Here is a 23,672-nt window from a genome sequence, read left to right on the forward strand (position 1 = left end):
CCCCCCCCCCGACCTGATTTGCAGGCCAGCTTAGTGTAGGAGTCAGCCGATATCCGGCTTTCCCACAACTGGCGGCGGCAGTCGAGCCCCAGACCCCCGCTAAGTCAAGGAATTCAGATACGGAGCAGGGGGAGCCGGAAACCTCGATCTAACGGCAGAAATCAGCAGCCGTTTTGTTAGGTTTTTTTTCTTCCCCGAGCATTTTTTTTAAACAGTCAGGCTGTGGCAAGAGTCTCTGTAGCTTAGCAACAGCTTCAGAGACGCTTCCAAGGCAGGGCCCGAGTGTTTACGAGCTGTTGCTAAGCAACAGTGTTTGTTGTCAGATACGGAGATGAAAACCTTCTGAAATCCGAAAAATTCCGAAAACCGAAACACAGCTGGTCCCAAGGTTTTCGGATAAAGGATAGTCTACCTGTATACTCGTCAATGCCGCCCCCCCTTCAGTTCCTGCCTTGCTCTCTACTGGTGGCTGGAATTGATTGACACGAATCGTTTGGCATAAACAGGCTGCCAAGGGCTCAGTCACTTGAGTCCTTTTTTCAGGATCTGTGTGCCTGCTGATAATGACTGGTCTCTTTCTCCTCCCCCCTCTAATCCATACCCTGCTGAAGAATCATCTCTTTCAGTGCAGGTGTTGGTGAGTGGTGCTTTAAGGAAGCTTCTATTGCAGAAATGTTTCGGCCAAAGGTCGACCCGAGTGTTCTCCGGCAGGAATTGTGCAATGGCAATAAATGGGAGGGGAACTCGGGGAGGGGACCATTCCTAAAAGCAGGCCAATTCCTAATTTTCCTCTAATGATGATCTTACATCTTTCCAAGCTGTGGGTTCCCACCGCTTCTTCAGCAAGTTGCTAGTTATGGAGTTCTGTCTTTGAGGGGAATTTTGAGCCTTTGAGCTTTAGCCAATAGAGGTGGTTTGGCAAATAATGAACCCCTTTCAGACCCCACAGAATAGTTTGTGATTTATCGAACAGGCAGTTCATTGACCGATTTGGCAGTTTTCAGATTCCTTGCTCTTATTTTTTTTTTTTCCCTGTTTATTTCCGATCTCAGCCCAAGTGTGCGACGTACAGTGGCGGCTTACCCAAGACCTACTCGCTGACGTGCCTGACTCTGGACGAAGGGAAGAGCAGGAAGGGCAAGAAAGTGGCAAAGAAGCTGTCGTTCCTGAGCTGGGGGAGCAAGAACACCAAGAAGACGGCGAGTACAGTCAGCCTTCCCTCCGCAGTGGACAGTGGGCCCCAGAGTGTCTCCGACAGCACCACACCCTTCAGAGATCCAGCTGATGGGAGCTGTCTGTACTGAGGGGCCCCATCTACTGACGGGAGCCTCCCCTGGATCTTCCTGCACTGGCTCCTGATTCTAACACCTAAAACTATGTAGACAATCCTACCCTGTCTGTGCTCTCTTGGACCATGAGCCATAATTAAAGAAAGAGAGAGTTCCTGAATTGTGACTTTGGGTACAGCCATCTAGTATCTGTTGCAGACAACTCGCTGATATCCCTCCTGACCAAAGTGCAGCTGCCCTGATCCTGATTCATGGTGTGCAGCGCACTGGCTCTGACTGACTGACGTAGATGTATGTCTGAATGTGCAGCCCTCACACACATCACTTCCCGCCACCAGAATTAGCTCATGTCTCGCTGTCCTACAGCATAACCGAGGTGTCCTCGCTCCGTCATATCTGATCTCTAACCGGTTGTTGGGGACGTCACAGCCTCCTCCCACCTCCATGCACTGTGCGAGTGTTTCTCTCACGTTCTCAAATACGCACTTTACAGCCTCCTGCCCGCTGTCCACTTTGTTGGGTTTAAGCTTCCTCTCCAGAAGTTTCAAGCTGCACTTTACACATACAAGGAGGAAAGAGGGTCAGGCTACATGTTAAATGTGCATTCCGCCCCACCCAAGTCCCTCGGGTGAAACCTGCACATTGTTAGACAGGAGTTGATCCACTTTTTTTTTTCCTGACTATCACACATCCAAACCTGACTGAAACTCTCCTCAGTCTGTGATGCTATCTCAAACAATAGAATTTCTGGGCGCTGTGATCAATGATGATCCTGTTTGGTGCACACCAGTAATGGGGTCAAAGGCCGAAGGTGAATTGAGAGCCCCTCCAGCACACTCTAGCCATCGAGGAATGAACAGCAAGCTGATTCATTATATTTAAAAAGAAATTCAAGAAATGCTTTGGATTCTTTTAAGGTTGTATGGCCAACGCTACATTCTGTTAGTTTATAAATACTGTCTACAGGGTAGATTTAAAATATTACTGTTTGATACTCAAATGAGAATTGTGCCTTAATTTAACAATTAGAAATTAAATAATCAAAGGAAACATATTCAAGTCAGATTGTGATTTTGTAAATTGAGTCGGTTTATATAGCTGACTTTTATTTTTGGGTACGTGTCTGGTTTATGTTACCAGGGTCTGTGTGGGTTTAACTGCAAGAAGTATTTATATATTGTTTAAAAGAGTTTGTGCATAACCTGTCTTGTTTTTAACAAGTTCATTTAATCACTACACTATGTTTGGGATTTGATCATCTTTTCACTGAGCCCTGCTCCCACTGTATAGTTTACTGCACTTTATCCCAGTCTCTACTGCGATAGGGGGAAGTGAGATTAATGCCCCTCAGTCTCCAACATGTATGATGTGACTCGGAGCACACCTTCACTCTGCACGATGGGATCTGTCCCCCCAAGTAATGGGACTTTCTAGCTGTGCTGGGTGGGAGTGCAATTCAATTCGCTTTATTGGCATGACAAGGTACATCTTATGTTGCCAAAGCATCGAAAAACATTCATGGTTGAACACATAAATACAGATCTATCCATACAGTATTTAAACAGATATATCCCTGAGTGTATAAATATACATTCATATAATTTGTATATACTCTTATTGAATACGAAGGGGGTAAAGAGCTCGCCTTGTTGAAGGGTGCTTGCTTTTTCTCCTTACTGTTATCCATCCCAATGTGATGAAGTGGATGAAATCTGTGCCCTCCCAGGAGGATTCCATTAATATTTAAAGTCTCTGTCCCTGCAATGACCGCCCCCATCACAACATGATTCGATTAATACAAAGACACACACTCTCCCCAGGTAGATGCCTAGCTCACATCCTCCAGCCTTTGTTTTGTATTATTTATAAGTTGTGATTACATCTGTAAAGAGATTTTTTTTAATGCTTAGAAATTAAAGATCAAAAGAAGTGTAAAGCTGCTCTTCCCTGCTGTATTCTTGAGCTGGGCTAACGGCATTAGAGTTAGTCGCCGTCGGACCAACAGGGGGAGGGAACTGGACCAATAGCAGCAAACATTCAAGCTGTGACATTCCCAGCAACCTGCTGGAGAGGGACATGTCTGCCACCTCGAACAGAGGGTCAGCAAATGACCACTGGCGGGGGCGATCTGCCCTGCTCAACTTCTGCCAGCCCCCGGGGGGGGGGGCGCCAGGCAAAGAGTGCAACAGCAACGCGAGGCATGAAACCAAGGGGCAGGGGCCAGTTCAGAATCTGTTGCTTAAAAGGGCAGCAATTTGGCAGGATTACACTAGTGCCCGATCTGCAGAAACTATGGTTAGTGAGCGAGAGGGGTCAGTCTATGGAACAGATTCCCTCTTCTTAGGCAGTCCCTCGGAACTGAGGATGACTTGCTTCCACATTAAAAATGAGTTCTCAGGTGACTGAGTCCAATGCGGGACCTACAGTCTCTGTCACAGGTGGGGCAGACAGTGGTTGAAGGGGCGGGTGGGTTTTGGGTTGACGTGCGCTCCTTACGCTTGGCTTCCACTTGCTCCCGGCGAAGAGACTCGAGGTGTTCGGCACCTTCCCGGATGCTTCTCCTCCACTTTGTGCAGTCTTGGGCCAGGGATTCCCAGGTGTCGGTGGGGATGTTGCCCTTTTTAAAGGAGGCTTTGAGGGTGTCCTTGAAGCGTTTCCCCTGCCCACCTGGGGCTCTCTTGCCGTGTCGGAGCTCAGAGTAGAGGGCTTGTTTCGGGAGTCTCGTATCGGGTATGCGGACGATGTGGCCCGTCCATCAGAGCTGATCGAGCGTGGTCAAAGCTTCGATGCTGGGGATGTTGGTCTGAGCGAGAACACTGACGTTGGTGCACATACCCTGGCCAATGGATTTGCAGGATTCCCTAGCGAGACGGTGGAAGCTGATAGTACTGACTCATTCAAATGCAAGTGAGATCCTGTCTTGTAAAGTCTCCCCCGGTCTGCCTTTTTCCCAGTGTAAAGCTTCCCCAGCAGCTCAGGTGTTCAATCCCCAGCAGTTATATAGGGTCCAGAACAGGCAACTAACGACAGCCAGCTGCTCCCAGTGCAGCGATCAGAATTGTGCTCAGTTCTCCAGGTGGCATAGACCCCAACTTTGTATAAACTCTAGCACTTCCTGTTCTATCCCTGTGGTGATTGAGGGATAAAGGGGATTAATCACACGGGGAAGTATTTGTAGGGCCTAAAGTTCTGGCTTCCGCTGATGGAATGAAACCAATCCCATTTAATTCCATGGGGTTACAGCCTTTTCAAAATCAGTGAAAGAAAAGCAGAATGGCGGATGCTGCAGAATGGCGGATGCTGCAAATCTGACCTGAAGCATTAACTCCACTTCTCTCCCCGCCCACGTTGACTGACCCAAGTTTCCAGCATTTTCTGTTCATGTTATTGGTGTTGCTCCCTGCTGTGACAGGCTGGTGGGACTGTCTGATCCAGATGTTTAACTGCTGCAGCTTTTAGATACGACAGTTCCAGTAAGACACTGTGGCCCCTTGGTTCTCGAAGCGTCGCAGAGAAAGGCCACACAGCCCACAGATGGGCGATTAATCAGCTGCACAGGCTCCAGTCCAACTCCACTGCACCAACCTCGCACCCAGCGACTGGCAGGAAATCCCACCCACCCCAGCTCAGAGTACAGGGACCAAAAGATATTGAAAGCATTTTATTGAGGCTCTTTGTACAGATCCATTGCCCAGTCAGCTCACCTGTGTCCAGCATCTCCCAGGACACAGCCCCCTTACTCTATAAAACCACCCGTCACCGCAGCAGACAGCGCCAGGCTTGACCGGCAGGGGCACAGAGCGTAACAAACACCACCGCCCCCAATCGCTCAGTGGGAAAATCCACCACCCAGTGTGTTGCTGAGCCACAGACCAGGATCCCAGGTCTGATCCAAGGCGGTGGGCGACTGGCCAGAATATGCCTGGGTTAGGGAGCCAGGGGAGGGACACAGCGACGTGGATGCCAGGATCAGGCTAGGTGATGATACCCTCCCTGGTCGAATATCCCAATCACATTTACTGTCAAGTCTCAGTGAATGGGTACTTGGTCAGGGCACCAGAGGACAAACAGTTCTCTAGATTACCAGGGCTTCCCCCAGATTATTGACTGCTCGTCCTCACCCCTCCCTGACCTCAGTTACACGTTCAGTTGGGGCCCAGGCACAAACTGAAACACACGTTGAAACTCTCACTCACGCAGTGCCATGGGAGAAAGTGTCCCGCAGCGTAACGCCCCCTTCACCGTGCAGCTCCCGGGTAAAGCACAGACATCAACAATCCACAGGCTGGCCGATCCACGCTGGGCCTCAGTGCGTCGGCGAGAAGAACGCCATGATCTGCTGAGCCACCGCCCGTCCCGTCACCGTCTCCAGCTCCTGGGGACCAGCGGTGCTGAGCTGCTGAATGCTGGGGAAATGCTGGAGGAGGCTCAGGGCTTTGACCTTCCCGACCCCGTGAATCTGCTGGACGGAGGCCAGGACACTAGCATCGGACAAACCGGAGCGTGCCCTGCGCAGGAAGGGATTGCGGCCCTGCTCCCTGCTCTCCTCGTGAACCTGCAATGAACAGTGTTCGAGTTAGCGCGCACTCCAGCGACAGCATACTTCTTCCACACAACAGTGGCTACAAGAGATTGCAACAGAAAGACTTACATTTCTCCAGCGCCTTTCACCACCTCTGGACATCCCAAAGCACTTTACAGCCAATGAAGTACTTTTGAAGTGTAGTCACTGTTGTAATGTAAGAAACACGGCCGCCATATTGCGCACAGCAAGCTCCCACAAGCAGCAATGTGATAATCAGCAGATCATCTGTTTTTAATGATGCTGCTTGAGGGATAGATATTGGCCGGGAGACCTCCCCCTGCTCCTCTTCGAATCGTGTTGTAGGATCCTTTGCATCGACCAGAGAGGGAAGATGGTGCCTTGGTTTAACATCTGGCATGTTGGCCTTTATTGCAAGGGGGTTGGAGTACAAGAATAAGGAAGTCTTACTACAATTGTACAGGGCTTTGGTGAAACCTAACCTGGAGTACTGGGCACAGTTTTGGTCTCCTTAACTGAGAAAGGACATACTTGCCTTGGAGGCGGTGCAACGAAGGTTCGCTAGATTGATTCCTGGGATGTGAGAGTTATCTTATGGAGGAGAGATCGAGTAGATTGGGCCTATACTTTCTGGAGTTTGAGGGAGCGCCGCACTGTCGGAGGGGTAGTACTGAGGGAGCGCCGCACTGTCAGAGGGGCAGTACTGAGGGAGCGCCGCACTGTCGGAGGGGCAGTACTGAGGGAGCGCCGCACTGTCGGAGGGGCAGTACTGAGGGAGTGCTGCACTGTCGGAGGGGCAGTACTGAGGGAGCGCCGCACTGTCGGAGGGGCAGTACTGAGGGAGCGCCGCACTGTCAGAGGGGCAGTGCTGAGGGAGTGCCGCACTGTCGGAGGGGCAGTACTGAGGGAGCGCCGCACTGTCGGAGGGGCAGTACTGAGGGAGCGCCGCACTGTCGGAGGGGCAGTACTGAGGGAGCGCCGCACTGTCAGAGGGGCAGTGCTGAGGGAGTGCCGCACTGTCAGAGGGGCAGTACTGAGGGAGCGCCGCACTGTCGGAGGGGCAGTACTGAGGGAGCGCCGCACTGTCGGAGGGGCAGTGCTGAGGGAGTGCCGCACTGTCAGAGGGGCAGTGCTGAGGGAGCGCCGCACTGTCGGAGGGGCAGTACTGAGGGAGTGCCGCACTGTCGGAGGGGCGGTACTGAGGGAGCGCCGCACTGTCGGAGGGGCGGTACTGAGGGAGCGCCGCACTGTCGGAGGGGCAGTACTGAGGGAGCGCCGCGCTGTCAGAGGGGCAGTACTGAGGGAGCGCCGCGCTGTCAGAGGGGCGGTACTGAGGGAGCGCCGCACTGTCGGAGGGGCGGTACTGAGGGAGCGCCGCACTGTCGGAGGGGCAGTACTGAGGGAGCGCCGCACTGTCAGAGGGGCAGTACTGAGGGAGCGCCGCACTGTCAGAGGGGCAGTGCTGAGGGAGTGCCGCACTGTCGGAGGGGCAGTACTGAGGGAGCGCCGCACTGTCGGAGGGGCAGTGCTGAGGGAGCGCCGCACTGTCGGAGGGGCAGTACTGAGGGAGCGCCGCACTGTCGGAGGGGCGGTACTGAGGGAGCGCCGCACTGTCGGAGGGGCAGTACTGAGGGAGCGCCGCACTGTCGGAGGGGCAGTGCTGAGGGAGCGCCGCACTGTCAGAGGGGCAGTACTGAGGGAGCGCCGCACGGTCGGAGGGGCAGTGCTGAGGGAGCGCCGCACTGTCGGAGGGGCAGTGCTGAGGGAGTGCCGCACTGTCGGAGGGGCAGTGCTGAGGGAGCGCCGCACTGTCGGAGGGGCAGTGCTGAGGGAGCGCCGCACGGTCGGAGGGGCAGTGCTGAGGGAGCGCCGCACTGTCAGAGGGGCAGTACTGAGGGAGCGCCGCACGGTCGGAGGGGCAGTGCTGAGGGAGCGCCGCACTGTCAGAGGGGCAGTACTGAGGGAGCGCCGCACTGTCGGAGGGGCAGTACTGAGGGAGCGCCGCACTGTCGGAGGGGCAGTGCTGAGGGAGCGCCGCACGGTCGGAGGGGCAGTGCTGAGGGAGCGCCGCACGGTCGGAGGGGCCATCTTTCAGATGAGACGTTATACCGAGGCCTAGTCTGTCCTCTCAGGTGGACGTAAAAGATCCCATTGCTGTTTGTGGGATCTTGCTGTGTGCAAATTGGCTGCTGTTTTTCCTACATTACAACAGTGACTACACTTCAGAAATCTGGAGGTTGTGAAAGGCGCTATATAAATGCAAGTTTTCTCTGGCATAAACTCCAGTGATTTTCTCTTGTAATATTTCCACCTTTGAACTGGCAGGAGGAGGAGTGAGAACACAGCGATTTCCGATGGGCAGTGTTACTGTAAAACCGGGTGACTGTTGGCCATGGGCTGCACACTCTCCGCTGTGTGATATACTCGCCCAGTTAGTGCAGGTGTCACTCGCTGAAGGAAGTTGGACATCTATTGGTGAGTAAAACGTCCCGAGACGCTTCACAGGAGCATCATCACCATAAGATTCACACCGCGCCGGGTGAGGAGATATTACAACAAACACAAAGTACTGCGGGGTGCTGGGAACCTGAAATAAAGACAGAGAATGCTGGGCACACTCAGCAGGTCAGGCAGCATCTGTGGAGAGAGGAACAGAGTTCACGTTTCAGGTCAGTGACCTTTCATGAGAACTGGAAAAAGTTGGAGATGGAACAGGTTTTAAGCAGGTAGAGAGGCAGGGAGAGGGGAGGGGAGGAAAGAACAACGGGACGGTCTGTGATCGGGTGGGAGGCCGGAGAGATTAAAAGATACAAGGGATGATGGTGCGAGGCAAAAGGAGATGGTAATGGCACAAGTTAAGAAACAAAAGATGGGTCTAGAGGAGGTGTGAATCATTACCAGCTGCTGCTGTCCGAAAAAGAACAGCAGTGGTTATGATCTGAAGTTATTTCCCTTTCGCCTCGCACCATCATCGCTCCAGCCTTCCAGCCTCTCACAGACCTTCCCTTTTGTTCTTCCCGCCTCCCCTTTCCCTGCTTCTGTACTTGATTAAAAACTGTTACATCTCCAATTCTTTCTAGGTCGGACGAGAGGTCATTGACCTGAAACGTTAACTCTGTTTCTCTCCGCCGACCGGCTTTGTATTTCCAGCATTTTCTGCTTTTATTAAAGAAATATTAGGACCGGTGACCAAAAGCTTTGTTAAAGAGGTCAGTTTTAAGGAGCTTCTTAAAAGGAGGAGAGGCGGAGAGGTTTAGGGAGGGAATTCCAGACTTAGGGCCCAGGCAGCTGAAGGAACGGCCACAAACAGTGGGGTGAAGGAAGTCGAAGATGCCCAAGAGGCCAGAATTGGAGGAATGCATCGAAACAAGGCAAACGGCCCTTACCAACTGGGTGATGAGTTGCGAGGCCTTGGTCTGACTGGCTACAGGCAGCAGCGTCATGCCCAGTTCCAATACCACAAACTTCTGTACCGCAGGGAAGTACTGCTCGCTCAAACGGGTCTTTTCCACCACAACTATTCCATTTAAAGTGCTCGCCTGGTCACAACATGGGGAGAAGAAACAGGTGAAATTATTGGCAAAGCAAACAGATCGTTTCATCCACAAATAATTAGGATATCTCACTTGTGACCTTCATTCTCGGAGACCCTGCACACACTCAAAACCACATTGAAATATCTCAATGGGTTTCATACAATGAATGAAGTGATGAACACAGTAGCCATTCTGCACTAGCAAAGTCCCACAGCCAGCACCGCGATGAATGGTCGGTTTTGGTGGAGGGAGGAATGTTGGTCAGGACAGGGAGAACTCCCTGCTCTTCAAATAGCGCCGTGGGATTCTCCGTGCCCAGCGCAGCAGGGCTCACTTTAACAGCTGCTCCAGATTTCTCGACTGTGATGTTTGTTTTTAATTATTTTAAACATTGTTTTCAAAGCAGATGTGGATCAGTAGAGCAATTCCACTTGTTCCGTCTCCTGACTGCCATCCGCAAAATACAGCATGTTGTTGTGACTGGCAGACGGTCCGCCTACACTCAGCCCCCTGCCAATACAGCTCTGGAGCCAGACATTAGCACACCAGAGACCTCCCTCTCTGGGGAGGAGGAACCTGTCTTCCACCCCCCCCCCCCCCCCCGCCCAGAACTAGAGAGGAAACAGTGACCAGCCCATGTCTCTTGGTGGACAGCCCATTGCATCCTCGCACTCCACACTGTCTGCTGATACCAACATCTCCCACCCCCCCCCCCCCCCAAACCACCCAGGTTCCCCCAAACAGTGCAGTGTGTACCCGAGCCACCCAATGTAGAACTGACGAATTGTGTTGGGCCACCTCATGGCAGCTCAAGCCCCAGTGGAAGAGGAACAATTGACCATAGCAGCCCTGCACTGGGGAGGGAATAATCCTCAACCAGGAACCCCGCTCCTGTGACTCCTGCTGGAACAGAAGGCCATTCAGCCCCTCGAGCCTGTTCCCCCATTCAATTAGAACCTGGCTGATCTGTACCTCAACCCCATTTTCTCACCTTGGTTCCATAATCCCTCGATACCCTTACCCAACAAGAATATATCGATCTCAGTCTTGACCCCCAGCATCCAGTCTTTTGGGGGCGAGAGTTCCAGATTTCCACTGCCCTGTGTGTGAAGAAGTGCTTCCTGACATCGCCCCTGAACGGCCTGGCTCTAATTTTAAGGTTGTGCCCCTGTGTTCTGGAAATCCCCCATCTACCCTATTGAATCCTCTATCATTTTAAACACCTCGATCAGATCATCCCTCAACCTTCTAAACTCCAGGAAACACGGGCAACGTCTATGCAGCTTATCCTCAGATAATTGAGCCCTTTATGGCCCCGATATCATTCTGGTGAATCTGCACTGCCCCCATCCTAGGCCGATACATCCTTCCTGAGGTGTGTCTGGGATGTGGGCACAGCTGGATCACCTGTAGCACCACACACAGACACTGACAGTCCGGGAGCAACATGTGAAGTATGGGCCCCTGGGCGAGGTACCAGAGGGTGGTCACTTCATGTGGAACTTTACACCAACAGGCAGCACCTTGGCAGCGGAGAAATTTATCATTATTTTTTAATTAAATGAAGTGCCCGCAGACTTACTTTCCGAAACCGGACAAGCTTTCTTTTGTAGCTGTTTCCAACCACGAGATCGGCCTCGGAAATGTACAAGACACACAGCCGCATGGAGATGTGGAAATCTACCAGACCCAAACCATCTTCAAAAATCACTGCAATCCGGCCTGCAAAATAAATACATCCAGAGGGTGGGCGATTGTTCAAAGATACCAGTCATTAGATTTATGGTTTACTGTATGTTAGGACACAGCAGAGGGAAGGTAGTGAGGTGATGATGGCACTGGACTAGCAACCCACAGATCGGGAATCCAAATTCCACCATGTAAAACTGAATTTAAGAAATCTGGTTAATTTGTGGGCTGGCACCATGAAGCGGAGAAAGCCAACAGGTTCACCAATGTCCATCAGGGAACCCGCTATCCCGGCCCGGTCTGGCCTGCATGTGACTACAGCACCACACGACATGGTTCACTCGCACTGCGCTCAAAGCAACTAATGCAGCCAAGAGCCAAGAGAGACAGAAAGCTGGCGATGAAACAGACGCACAGCTGCTATTGTGGAAACATCTCGTTTCTCAAACGGTGACAAGGACACTGTTCACACAATCAGACAGCTGAAGAATACAGTGAGCGACGGTCACTCTCGGGGCACAGCGAGCGACGGTCACTCTCTGGGCACAGCGAGCGACGGTCACTCTCGGGGCACAGCGAGCGACGGTCACTCTCTGGGCACAGCGAGCGACGGTCACTCTCGGGGCACAGCGAGCGACGGTCACTCTCGGGGCACAGCGAGCGACGGTCACTCTCGGGGCACAGCGAGCGACGGTCACTCTCGGGGCACAGCGAGCGACGGTCACTCTCGGGGCACAGCGAGCGACGGTCACTCTCGGGGCACAGCGAGCGACGGTCACTCTCGGGGCACAGCGAGCGACGGTCACTCTCGGGGCACAGCGAGCGACGGTCACTCTCGGGGCACAGCGAGCGACGGTCACTCTCGGGGCACAGCGAGCGACGGTCACTCTCGGGGCACAGCGAGCGACGGTCACTCTCGGGGCACAGCGAGCGACGGTCACTCTCGGGGCACAGCGAGCGACGGTCACTCGGGGCACAGCGAGCGACGGTCACTCTCGGGGCACAGCGAGCGACGGTCACTCTCGGGGCACAGCGAGCGACGGTCACTCTCGGGGCACAGCGAGCGACGGTCACTCTCGGGGCACAGCGAGCGACGGTCACTCTCGGGGCACAGCGAGCGACGGTCACTCTCGGGGCACAGCGAGCGACGGTCACTCTCGGGGCACAGCGAGCGACGGTCACTCTCGGGGCACAGCGAGCGACGGTCACTCTCGGGGCACAGCGAGCGACGGTCACTCTCGGGGCACAGCGAGCGACGGTCACTCTCGGGGCACAGCGAGCGACGGTCACTCTCGGGGCACAGCGAGCGACGGTCACTCTCGGGGCACAGCGAGCGACGGTCACTCTCGGGACACAGCGAGCGACGGTCACTCTCACTCTCGGGGCACAGCGAGCGACGGTCACTCTCGGGGTACAGCGAGCGACGGTCACTCTCGGGGTACAGTGAGTGACGGTCACTCTCACTCTCGGGGTACAGCGAGCGACGGTCACTCTCACTCTCGGGGCACAGCGAGCGACGGTCACTCGGGGTACAGCGAGCGATGGTCACTCTCGGGGCACAGCGAGCGACGGTCACTCTCGGGGCACAGCGAGCGACGGTCACTCGGGGCACAGCGAGCGACGGTCACTCTCGGGGCACAGCGAGCGACGGTCACTCTCGGGGCACAGCGAGCGACGGTCACTCTCGGGGCACAGCGAGCGACGGTCACTCTCGGGGCACAGCGAGCGACGGTCACTCTCGGGGCACAGCGAGCGACGGTCACTCTCGGGGCACAGCGAGCGACGGTCACTCTCGGGGCACAGCGAGCGACGGTCACTCTCGGGGGCACAGCGAGCGACCGTCACTCTCGGGGCACAGCGAGCGACGGTCACTCTCGGGGCACAGCGAGCGACGGTCACTCTCGGGACACAGCGAGCGACGGTCACTCACACTCTCGGGGCACAGCGAGCGACGGTCACTCTCGGGGTACAGCGAGCGACGGTCACTCTCGGGGTACAGTGAGTGACGGTCACTCTCACTCTCGGGGTACAGCGAGCGACGGTCACTCACTCTCGGGGCACAGCGAGCGACGGTCACTCGGGGTACAGCGAGCGACGGTCACTCTCGGGGTACAGCGAGCGACGGTCACTCACGGTACAGCGAGCGACGGTCACTCTCACTCTCGGGGCACAGCGAGCGACGGTCACTCTCACTCTCGGGGTACAGCGAGCGACGGTCACTCGGGGTACAGCGAGCGACGGTCACTCTCGGGGTACAGCGAGCGACGGTCACTCTCGGGGTACAGAGAGTGACGGTCACTCTCACTCTCGGGGCTCAGCGAGCGACGGTCACTCTCACTCTCGGGGCACAGCGAGCGACGGTCACTCTCACTCTCGGGGCACAGCGAGCGACGGTCACTCTCACTCTCGGGGCACAGCGAGCGACGGTCACTCTCGGGGTACAGCGAGCGACGGTCACTCTCGGGGTACAGAGAGTGACGGTCACTCACTCTCGGGGTTCAGCGAGCGACGGTCACTCTCACTCTCGGGGTACAGCGAGCGACGGTCACACTCACTCTCGGGGTACAGCGAGCGACGGTCACACTCACTCTCGGGGTACAGCGAGCGACGGTCACTCTCACTCTCGGGGTACAGCGAGCGACGGTCACACTCACTCTCGGGGTACAGCGAGCGACGGTCACTCTCACTCTCGGGGTACAGCGAGCGACGGTCACTCTCACTCTCGGGGTACAGCGAGCGACGGTCACACTCACTCTCGGGGTACAGCGAGCGACGGTCACTCTCACTCTCGGGGTACAGCGAGCGACAGTCACTCTCACTCTCGGGGTACAGCGAGCGACGGTCACTCTCGGGGTACAGCGAGCGACGGTCACTCTCGGGGTACAGAGAGCGACGGTCACTCTCACTCTCGGGGTACAGCGAGCGACAGTCACTCTCACTCTCGGGGTACAGCGAGCGACAGTCACTCTCACTCTCGGGGTACAGCGAGCGACAGTCACTCTCAGGGTACAGCGAGCGACAGTCACTCTCGGGGTACAGCGAGCGACAGTCACTCTCGGGGTACAGCGAGCGACAGTCACTCTCACTCTCGGGGTACAGCGAGCGACAGTCACTCTCACTCTCGGGGTACAGCGAGCGACAGTCACTCTCACTCTCGGGGTACAGCGAGCGACAGTCACTCTCAGGGTACAGCGAGCGACAGTCACTCTCGGGGTACAGCGAGCGACAGTCACTCTCGGGGTACAGCGAGCGACAGTCACTCTCACTCTCGGGGTACAGCGAGCGACAGTCACTCACTCTCGGGGTACAGCGAGCGACAGTCACTCTCACTCTCGGGGTACAGCGAGCGACAGTCACTCTCACTCTCGGGGTACAGCGAGCGACAGTCACTCTCACTCTCGGGGTACAGCGAGCGACAGTCACTCTCACTCTCGGGGTACAGCGAGCGACAGTCACTCTCACTCTCGGGGTACAGCGAGCGACGGTCACTCACTCTCGGGGTACAGCGAGCGACAGTCACTCTCACTCTCGGGGTACAGCGAGCGACAGTCACTCTCACTCTCGGGGTACAGCGAGCGACAGTCACTCTCACTCTCGGGGTACAGCGAGCGACAGTCACTCTCGGGGTACAGCGAGCGACAGTCACTCTCGGGGTACAGCGAGCGACAGTCACTCTCACTCTCGGGGTACAGCGAGCGACAGTCACTCTCACTCTCGGGGTACAGCGAGCGACGGTCACTCTCGGGGTTCAGCGAGCGACAGTCACTCTCACTCTCGGGGTTCAGCGAGCGACGGTCACCGTCACTCTCGGGGTTCAGCGAGCGACGGTCACTGTCACTCTCGGGGTTCAGCGAGCGACAGTCACTCTCACTCTCGGGGTTCAGCGAGAAGAAGTTACTGTAACATTTGGACAGTGTAGAGTTTTGGAGAAATGCTCATCTCACCCATACTCGGCCTTCCCAGTCGACGGTGCAAATTCATCCAGGACTCTCCCCAATCACTGGTAATGTTAACTCAGGGGGTGCAAAACACAAACTGGCAGCCAATTTCAGGAAAATACTTTGGAACATTTGTCCCCGACTCGCTAAACCCGTAATACATGGCGAGACTAACATCCCTTCCATATATCCAATGTTCTCAGTAACCCAAGATGTTGCTTCTGATGTCACACTCTTGTTATGTGGGGCTCGGCTGCACACACGCTCAATAGTGGACGGTGGAGCTTTAGTGTCATAGTGCAGACAAGACTGGAAGAGCATCTTGATCCATGAGGCGAATCCCAGAAGCTGTGGCCTTCAGGACACAGGAGGCTGGCCCTCCAACCGGCTGGATCTTGCACACTGCAGGTGTGTACTTCCCATTTCCCACACACTGGAATTCTGGGCTCAATCAGGGAGTCAGTTGGAGGATCCAAGCAAAAGACCAACTGCCTATCCCAACGGAGAAAGGAAAAATACAAGAATGGAGCTCGTCTCCTTGCTTCTGGTTTCAAGCAGCCTGTTTTCTCAGCTTGGGAACGGTGCTTGGCTCAGACGAGAGCTCACACAATTTATAACTGGAGGAGGACTGCCAACGTTTTACCCTTGTTTAAAAAGGGAGAAAGGGATAGACCGAGTAATTACAGGCCAGTCAGCCTAACCTCGGTGGTGGGAAAATTATTGGAAAAAATTCTGAGGGACAGGATAAATCTTCATTAGAAAGGCACGGATTAATCAGGTACAGTCAGCATAGGTTTGTTAAGGGAAGGTCGTGTCTGACTAACTTGACTGAATTTTTTGAGGAGGTAGCAAGGAGGGTTGATGAGGGTAGTGCATTTTAGCAAGGCCTTTGACAAGGTCCCACATGGCAGACTGGTCAGAAACGTAAAAGCCCGTGGGATCCAAGGGAAAGTGGCAAGTTAGATCCAAAATTGGCTCAGTGGCAGGAAGCAAAGGGTAATGGTCGACGGGTGTTTTTGTGACTGGATGGCTGTTTCCAGTGGGGTTCCGCAGGGCTCAGTACTCGGTCCTTTGCTTTTTGTGGTATATATCAATGATTTAGACTTCAATGTAGGGGGCATGATTAAGAAGTTTGCAGCTGATACAAAAATTGGCCGTGTGGTTGATAGTGAGGAAGAAAGCTGTAGACTACAGGAAGATATCAATGGACTGGTCAGGTGGGCAGAAAAGTGGCAAATGGAATTCACTCCTGGGATTGTTTTCTTTGGAACAGAGGAGGCTGAGGGGAGATTTTATTGAGGTGTATAAAATTATGAGGGGCTGAGATAGAGTGGAGAGGAAGGACCTATTTCCCTTAGCAGAGAGGTCAATAACCAGGGGGCACAGATTTAAAGTAATTGGTAGGAGGATTTGAGGGGAGTTGAGGAGAACTTTTTTCACCCAGAGGGTGGTGGGGGTCTGGAACTCACTGCCTGAAAGGGTGGTCGAGGCAGAAACCCTCATCACATTTAAAAAATACAGTAATCATGGGTGACTTTAATCTACATATAGACTGGCCAAACCAAATTAGCAATAATACTGTGGAGGATGAATTCCTGGAGTGTGTACGAGATGGTTTTTTAGACCAGTACGTTGAGGAGCCAACTAGCGAATAGGCTATCCTAGATTGGGTATTGTGCAATGAGAAGGGGTTAATTAATAATCTTGTTGTGTGGGGTCCTTTAGGGAAGAGTGACCATAACATGATAGAATTCTTCATTAAGATGGAAAGTGAAGAAGCCCAATCTGAAACTAGGATCCTAAATCTAAACAAAGGAAACTACGAAGGTATGAGGAGTGAGTTGGCTATGATAGATTGGGGAGCTTCATTAAAAGGTATGACAGTGGATAGGCAGTGGCTGACATTTAAGGAACGAATGCATGAATTGCAACAGTTATACATTCCTTTCTGGCACAAAAACACAAAAGGAAAAGCGGCCCAACCATGGCTAACAAAAGAAATTAAGGGTAGTATTAGATCCAAAGAGGAGTCATATAAAGTTGCCAGTAAAAGTAGCAAGCCTGAGGATTGGGAGCAGTTTAGAGTTCAGCAAAAAAGGACCAAGAGATTGATTAAGAGGGGAAAAATAGAGTATAAGTGTAAACTTGCAAGGAACATAAAAGCGAATTGTAAAAGCTTCTACAAGTATGTAAAAAGAAAAAGATTAGTGAAGACAAATGTAGGTCCCTTACAGTCAGAAACAGGAGAATTTATAATGGGGAACAAGGAAATGGCAGAGCAATTAAACAAATACTTGGTTCTGTCTTCACGGAAGAGGACACAAATAACTTCCCAGAAATGTTAGGGAACCAAGGGTCTCGTGAGAAGGAGGAATTAAAGGAAATTAGTATTAGTAAAAAAATAGTGCTGGAGAAATTAATGGGACTGAAAGCTGATAAATCCCCAGGGCCTGATAATCTGCATCCCAGAGTACTAAAAGAGGTAGCCATGGAAATAGTGGATGCATTGGTTGTCATCTTCCAAAATTCTATAGATTATGGAACAGTTCCTGCAGATTGGAGGGTGGCAAATGTAACCCCACTATTTAAAAAAGGAGGGAGAGAGAAAACAGGGAACTACAGACCGGTTAGCCTAACATCAGTAGTAGGGAAAATGCTAGAGTCTATTATAAAGGATGTGATAACAGGACACTTAGAAAATATCAACGGGATTAGACAAAGTCAACATGGATTTATGAAAGGGAAATCGTGTTTGACAAACCTACTGGAGTTTTTTGAGGATGTAACTGGTAGAGTAGATAAGGGAGAACCAGTGGAGGTGGTGTATTTGGATTTTCAGAAGGCCTTTGATAAAGTCCCACATAAGAAGTTAGTGTGCAAAATTAAAGCACATGGGATTGGGGGTAATAAACTGACATGGATTGAAAATTGGTTAACAGACAGGAAACAGAGAGTAGGAATAAATGGGTCTTTTTCGGGATGGCAGACAGTGACTAGTGAGGTACCGCAGGGATCAGTGCTTGGGTCCCAGCTATTCACAATATATATCAATGATTTGGATGAGGGAACCAAATGTAATATTTCCAAGTTTGCTGACGACACAAAACTAGGTGGGATTGTGAGTTGTGAGGAAGATACAAAGAGGCTTCAAGGCGATTTAGACAAGTTGAGTGAGTGGGCAAATACATGGCAGATGCAGTATAATGTGGATAAATGTGAAGTTATCCACTTCGGTAGGAAAAACAGAAAGGCAGAGTATTATTTAAATGGTGATAGATTGGGAAATGTTGATGTACAAAGGGACCTGGGTATCCTTGTACACCAGTCACTGAAAGCAAACATGCAGGTGCAGCAAGCAGTTAGGAAGGCAAATGGTATGTTGGCCTTCACTGCAAGAGGATTTGAGTACAGGAGCAAGGATGTCTCACTACAGTTATACAGGGCCTTGGTGAGACCACACCTGGAGTAGTGTGTGCAGTTTTGGTCTCCTTACCTAAGAAAGGATACACCTGCCATAGAGGGAGTGCAGCGAAGGTTCACCAGACTGATTCCTGGGATGGCAGGTCTGTCGTATGAGGAGAGATTGGGTCGACTAGGCCTGTATTCACTACAGTTTAGAAGAATGAGGGGATCTCATTGAAATGTATAAAATTCTGACAGGGCTAGACAGACTGGATGCAGGGAGGATGTTTCCCCTGGCTGGGGGGTCTAGAAAGAGGGGTCAGTCTCAGGATACGGGGTAGGACATTTAGGACTGAGATGAGGAGAAATTTCTTCACTCAGAAAATGATGAACCTGTGGAATTCTCTAGCACAGAAGGCGGTGGAGGCCAAGTCACTGAATATATTTAAGAAGTAGATAGATAGATTTCTAGACACAAAAGGCATCAAGGGGTATGGTATTGAGATAGAGGATCAGCCATGATCATATTGAATGGCGGAGCAGGCTCGAAGGGCCGAATGGCCGACTCCTGCTCCTATTTTTCTATGTTTCTATGGATTTGCCCCTGAAGTGCCGTAACCGCCAGGGCTACGGACCAAGAGATGGAAAGTGGGATTAGGGCGGAGAGCTCTTTGTCGGCCGGCACGGACAAGATTGGCAGAATGGCCTCCTTCTGTGCCGTAAATTTCTATAATTTTTATGATTCTATCAGCATTTCTCCTGCCCAGCAGTAACTGTTGCAGTATATGAGCCCTGCCACTTGGTGGTGCTGTTCAGGACACTCAGCACTTTGATGCACAGCACCAGCGAGAGGCTGGGATCAGTGTGGAGGGTAACTCAGTGACTGAGCAAAGAGACAGCGAGGGGTCGGGGGGCCAGGCGGGGAGGGGTCGGGGGGGCCAGGCGGGGAGGGGTCGGGGGGCGAGGCGGGGAGGGGTCGGGGGGCGAGGCGGGGAGGGGTCGGGGGGCGAGGCGGGGAGGGGTCGGGGGGCGAGGCGGGGAGGGGTCGGGGGGCGAGGCGGGGAGGGGTCGGGGGGCGAGGCGGGGAGGGGTCGGGGGGGGGTCGGGGGGCGAGGCGGGGAGGGGTCGGGGGGCGAGGCGGGGAGGGGTCGGGGGCGAGGCGGGGAGGGGTCGGGGGGCGAGGCGGGGAGGGGTCGGTGGGCGAGGCGGGGAGGGGTCGGGGGGCGAGGCGGGGAGGGGTCGGGGGCGAGGCGGGGAGGGGTCGGGGGGCGAGGCGGGGAGGGGGGCGAGGCGGGGAGGGGTCGGGGGGCGAGGCGGGGAGGGGTCGGGGGGCGAGGCGGGGAGGGGTCAGGGGCGAGGCGGGGAGGGGTCGGGGGGCGAGGCGGGGAGGGGGGCGAGGCGGGGAGGGGTCGGGGGGCGAGGCGGGGAGGGGGGCGAGGCGGGGAGGGGTCGGGGGGCGAGGCGGGGAGGGGTCGGGGGGCGAGGCGGGGAGGGGTCAGGGGCGAGGCGGGGAGGGGTCAGGGGGCGAGGCGGGGAGGGGTCGGGGGGCGAGGTCGGGGGGCGAGGCGGGGAGGGGTCGGGGGGCGAGGCGGGGAGGGGTCGGGGGGTCGGGGGGCAAGGCGGGGAGGGGTCGGGGGCGAGGCGGGGAGGGGGGCGAGGCGGGGAGGGCGAATGGTCGGGGGGGACGAGCGATGCAGGGAGGGGTCAGGGGCCGAGGGGGGGAGGGGAGGGGGTCGCAGCGAGGCAGGGAGGGGTCGGGGGCGAGGCAGGGAGGGGTCGGGGGGCGAAGGGGGTCGGGGGGCGAGGGGGTCAAGGGGCGAATGGTCGGGGGGGACGAGCGATGCAGGGAGGGGTCAGGGGGCGAGGCGGGGTGGGGGCGAAGGGTGAGGCGGGGTCGGGGGGCGCGAGGTGGGGAGGGGAGGGGTCAGGGGGCGAGGCGGGGAGGGGTCGGGGGGATGAGCGATGCAGGGAGGGGTCAGGGGGCGAGGGGGAGGGGAGGGGTCGGGGCGAGGTGGGGAGGGGTCAGGGGGCGAGGGGGGGTCAGAGAGGGGAGGTGTTGAGTTGGGCGCCTGGTCTTTGTGAGGGAGAGGATGTGGGGGTTGAAGCTGAGCCGTGGCTTGAACTGGACACCAAGGTTTCCCGCAGCTTTGGTTCATCTTGAGGGAGCGGACAGGGAAGAGTTGGTGCAATTGGTGATATGGATTGAAATGACGGTTTCTTCCAAATGTTGGATTGCAGGAAATCTCGACTCAGACGGACAGCAGAGCAGCAATCTGATAGCACAGAGATATCTGTGGGGTTGAGAGAGAGAGCTGGATGTCAGGGAAACTGGCGCCGTGCCTGCGAATGAAGTAGCTATAGACAAGGAAGAGGAGGGAACCAAACCTCAGGGATCTCTGGGGGTGATGGTGTGGGCGTGGAAAGCAAAGCCAAGGCTAGGGATACGTTGGATGCGTTTGGACAGGTCAGAGTGCAACCGCAAAGCAGCCTGAGAGTTGGACGGAGCCAGAGGAGAGGCAATGATGGACGATGTGGCCGGCCCACGGTGCTGCTGAGCTCAGTGATCGAGAGGGATCATGCTCTGCCGTCACATTCACACAGGAGCTCATGTGACTTGGCCAGGATGGTGCTGCTGCAGTGAGCCGGGTGGGCGGCGGACCGAAGGGATTTGAACAAGGAATGAAGGACCTTAGAGATAAAAAGGTAGCAGCTGGCGAGGACCGCTGTATCAAGGGTCATTTTATTTTAAAGTCTGGGGTCACAATGACAGTTTTAAAAGGGAGAGTTTTAGTGCCGGAGTGGCCTTGCGGTGGGCGGAGCCCTCACCTGCCCTGCACACACCCCTACTTTCCTCCAGGGATCAATGGATACCGATGAGGAGTGGGAACCAGGACTGATTGTTCTCTGGCCATTGAGACTAGACGGGGAAAGCACACACAGCCGAGTTGTTCTGACGTGACTTCTCTGTCTCCAGGAGATTCCAGTCCTTCCAACTTACCCTGAAAGCCCTGGGCCAGCTCCGAATCCCTCCACTTCTCATTCACAATGACATGCCCGTAGGGGACTGCGTTAGCCCCTGCACGGACAGGGGTGCAGGAGGCACTGGAACTCAGGGAAACCTCCATCGCTGCTCCCAGAAATCTCACCTGGCCGTGTCTGACACTCGTTCCATTTACTGAATCTCTCTGGAAAATAAGCAGGAATCAAGGTGGACAGGTTTAGAAATTCTGCAAACGCTGGGAATCTGGGTATACACTTGAACCAATCTTTCCTCTTTACCAATCCTGCATTTCCAGTATTATATCATAAATAGTCCAGGGATATTCAAACTATCAGCACAAGAACACAGCAAAAAATAAGGGATCTCTATCCCAAGCGCTACTGATCCGCTACCACTGCCCATCTTCTAGACGATGATCGTTTGACGATAGCTAAAGAAAAAAAATCAGTGACTTGTGGAGGCTGAGTGGACAGACCTCGATTAAGACAGACTCCCCCAGTGATGGACTCGTAGAATGATACAGCACAGGAGGCCATTTGGCCCATCGTGCCTGTGCCGGCTCTTTGAGAAAGCTCTCCAATCAGTCCCACTCCCCCTGCTCTTTCCCCACAGCCCTGCAAATGTTTTCCCTTCATGTATTTATCCAATTCCCTTTTGAAAGTTATTATTGAATCTGCTTCCACCGCCCTTTCAGGCAGCGCATTCCAGATCACAACAACTCGCTGCGTAAGAAAATTCTCTTCATGTCGCCTCTGGTTCTTTTGCCAATCACCGTAAATCTGGGTCCTCTGGTTACCGACCCTTCCGCCACTGGGAACAATTTCTCCCTAACTACTCTCTCAAAGCCCCTCATGATTTTGAACACTATTAATTCTCCTATTAACAATCTCTGCCCTAAGTTTCCCCATGTAACTGAAGTCCCTCCTCCCTGGGACCATTCCAGTCAATCTCCTCTGCACCCTCTCCAAGGCCTTGACATCCTCCCTAAAGTGCGGTGCCCAGAGTTGGACACAATACTCCAGCTGGGGCCGAACCAGCGCTTTATAAAGGTTTAGCACAATGTCCTTGCTTTTATACTCTATTCCTCCTATTATAAAACCACAGTTTCTGTATACAGTACTTTTTTAGCAGCCTTCTCAATTTGTCCTGCCACATTCAAAGACTTATGTACGTATACCCCAGGTCTCTCAGTTCCTGCACCCGTTTAAAATTGTACCATTTAGTTCGTATTGCCTCGCCTCATTATTGCTAAAAATGCATCACTTCGCAATTCCTTGTGTTAAATTTCATTTCCCACCTGTCCACCCATTTCACCAGTCGCTCGCTGTCCTCCTGAAGTCTGTTACTATCCTCCTCACTGTTTACTACATTTCCAATTTTCGTATCAACTGCAAACTTTGAAATTATTTCCATACTCCAGATCCACGCCAGAGACTTGAGCACAATAATCTAGGAGGACTGGGGGAGCACCACACTGTCGGAGGGGCAGTACTGAGGGAGCACCGCACTGTCGGAGGGGCAGTACTGAGGGAGCGCCGCGCTGTCGGAGGGGCGGTACTGGGGGATCGCCACGCTGTCGGAGGGGCAGTACTGACGGAGCGCCGCGCTGTCGGAGGGGCAGTACCGAGGGAGCGCCGCGCTGTCGGAGGGGCAGTACCGAGGGAGCGCCGCGCTGTCGGAGGGGCAGTACCGAGGGAGCGCCGCGCTGTCGGAGGGTCAGTACTGAGGGAGCGCCGCACTGTCGGAGGGGCAGTACTGAGGGAGCGCCGCGCTGTCGGAGGGGCAAGTACCGAGGGAGCGCCGCGCTGTCGGAGGGGGCGGTACCAAGGGAGCGCCGCGCTGTCGGAGGGGCGGTACTGGGGGAGCGCCGCGCTGTCGGAGGGACAGTACCGAGGGAGCGCCGCACTGTCGGAGGGGCAGTACTGAGGGAGCCCCGCACTGTTGGAGGGGCAGTACTGAGGGAGTGCCACACTGTCGGAGGGGCAGTACTGAGGGAGCGCCGCGCTGTCGGAGGGGCGGTACCGGGGGAGCGCCGCGCTGTCGGAGGGACGGTACCAAGGGAGCGCCGCACTGTCGGAGGGGCAGTACTGAGGGAGCGCCGCGCTGTCGGAGGGGGGGTGAGGGCCGGTGTGTTGATGAAGTTTTTCTGCCGCCTCACTCACCGACTCCTCGCTCCCCGCCAAGATTGAACAGCGAAAGCAGCCAATTAGAGGCTGATTTATGCCGAGTGACGTACCGTGAGCCAATCAGCGTGCGACTGCTCTCCACCAATGA

General features: G+C 54.5%; 2 protein-coding genes across 4 annotated transcripts in view; one reads left to right on the plus strand and one right to left on the minus strand.

Annotated features, from left to right (window-relative positions):
* rhpn2 (rhophilin, Rho GTPase binding protein 2) overlaps positions 1-3,225 on the plus strand; it is a 44,893-nt gene extending 41,668 nt beyond the window's left edge. For both annotated transcript variants that reach the window (XM_085991918.1, XM_085991919.1), the window contains one exon: positions 1,053-3,225. In XM_085991918.1, the coding sequence (XP_085848044.1) occupies positions 1,053-1,304 (252 nt within the window). In that variant the 3' untranslated portion in view covers positions 1,305-3,225. The remainder of the gene's footprint in view (positions 1-1,052) is intronic.
* On the minus strand, positions 1-23,604 carry faap24 (FA core complex associated protein 24). 2 transcript variants are annotated; one of them, XM_085991926.1, is made up of 5 exons: positions 23,561-23,604; positions 21,396-21,582; positions 10,951-11,090; positions 9,219-9,371; positions 1-5,844 (listed from the first exon to the last, which is right to left on the minus strand). In XM_085991926.1, exons 2-5 carry the CDS (start codon positions 21,520-21,522, stop codon positions 5,596-5,598), a joined length of 669 nt encoding a protein of 222 aa, XP_085848052.1. In that variant the 5' UTR covers positions 21,523-21,582; positions 23,561-23,604; the 3' UTR covers positions 1-5,595. The 2 variants fall into 2 exon arrangements, with proteins under 2 accessions (XP_085848052.1, XP_085848050.1); XM_085991924.1 differs by lacking the exon at positions 23,561-23,604 and adding an exon at positions 22,696-22,941.
* Between the last annotated feature and the right edge of the window lie 68 nt (positions 23,605-23,672).

This window comes from Somniosus microcephalus, chromosome 6 (assembly GCF_052327205.1).
Source record: "Somniosus microcephalus isolate GS21.2 chromosome 6, FLI_Smic_1.0, whole genome shotgun sequence".
Lineage (NCBI taxonomy): Eukaryota > Metazoa > Chordata > Chondrichthyes > Squaliformes > Somniosidae > Somniosus > Somniosus microcephalus.

Bases quoted from the DNA above. Each gene is read 5' to 3' on its own strand.
- faap24 (XM_085991924.1), bottom strand. The intron at 11,091-21,395 runs GTAAGTTGGAAG...TTTATTTTGCAG, and splicing joins GCTGGCCCAGGGCTTTCAGG to GCCGGATTGCAGTGATTTTT. The intron at 5,845-9,218 runs GTAAGGGCCGTT...TGTTCATTGCAG, and splicing joins CGCAACTCATCACCCAGTTG to GTTCACGAGGAGAGCAGGGA.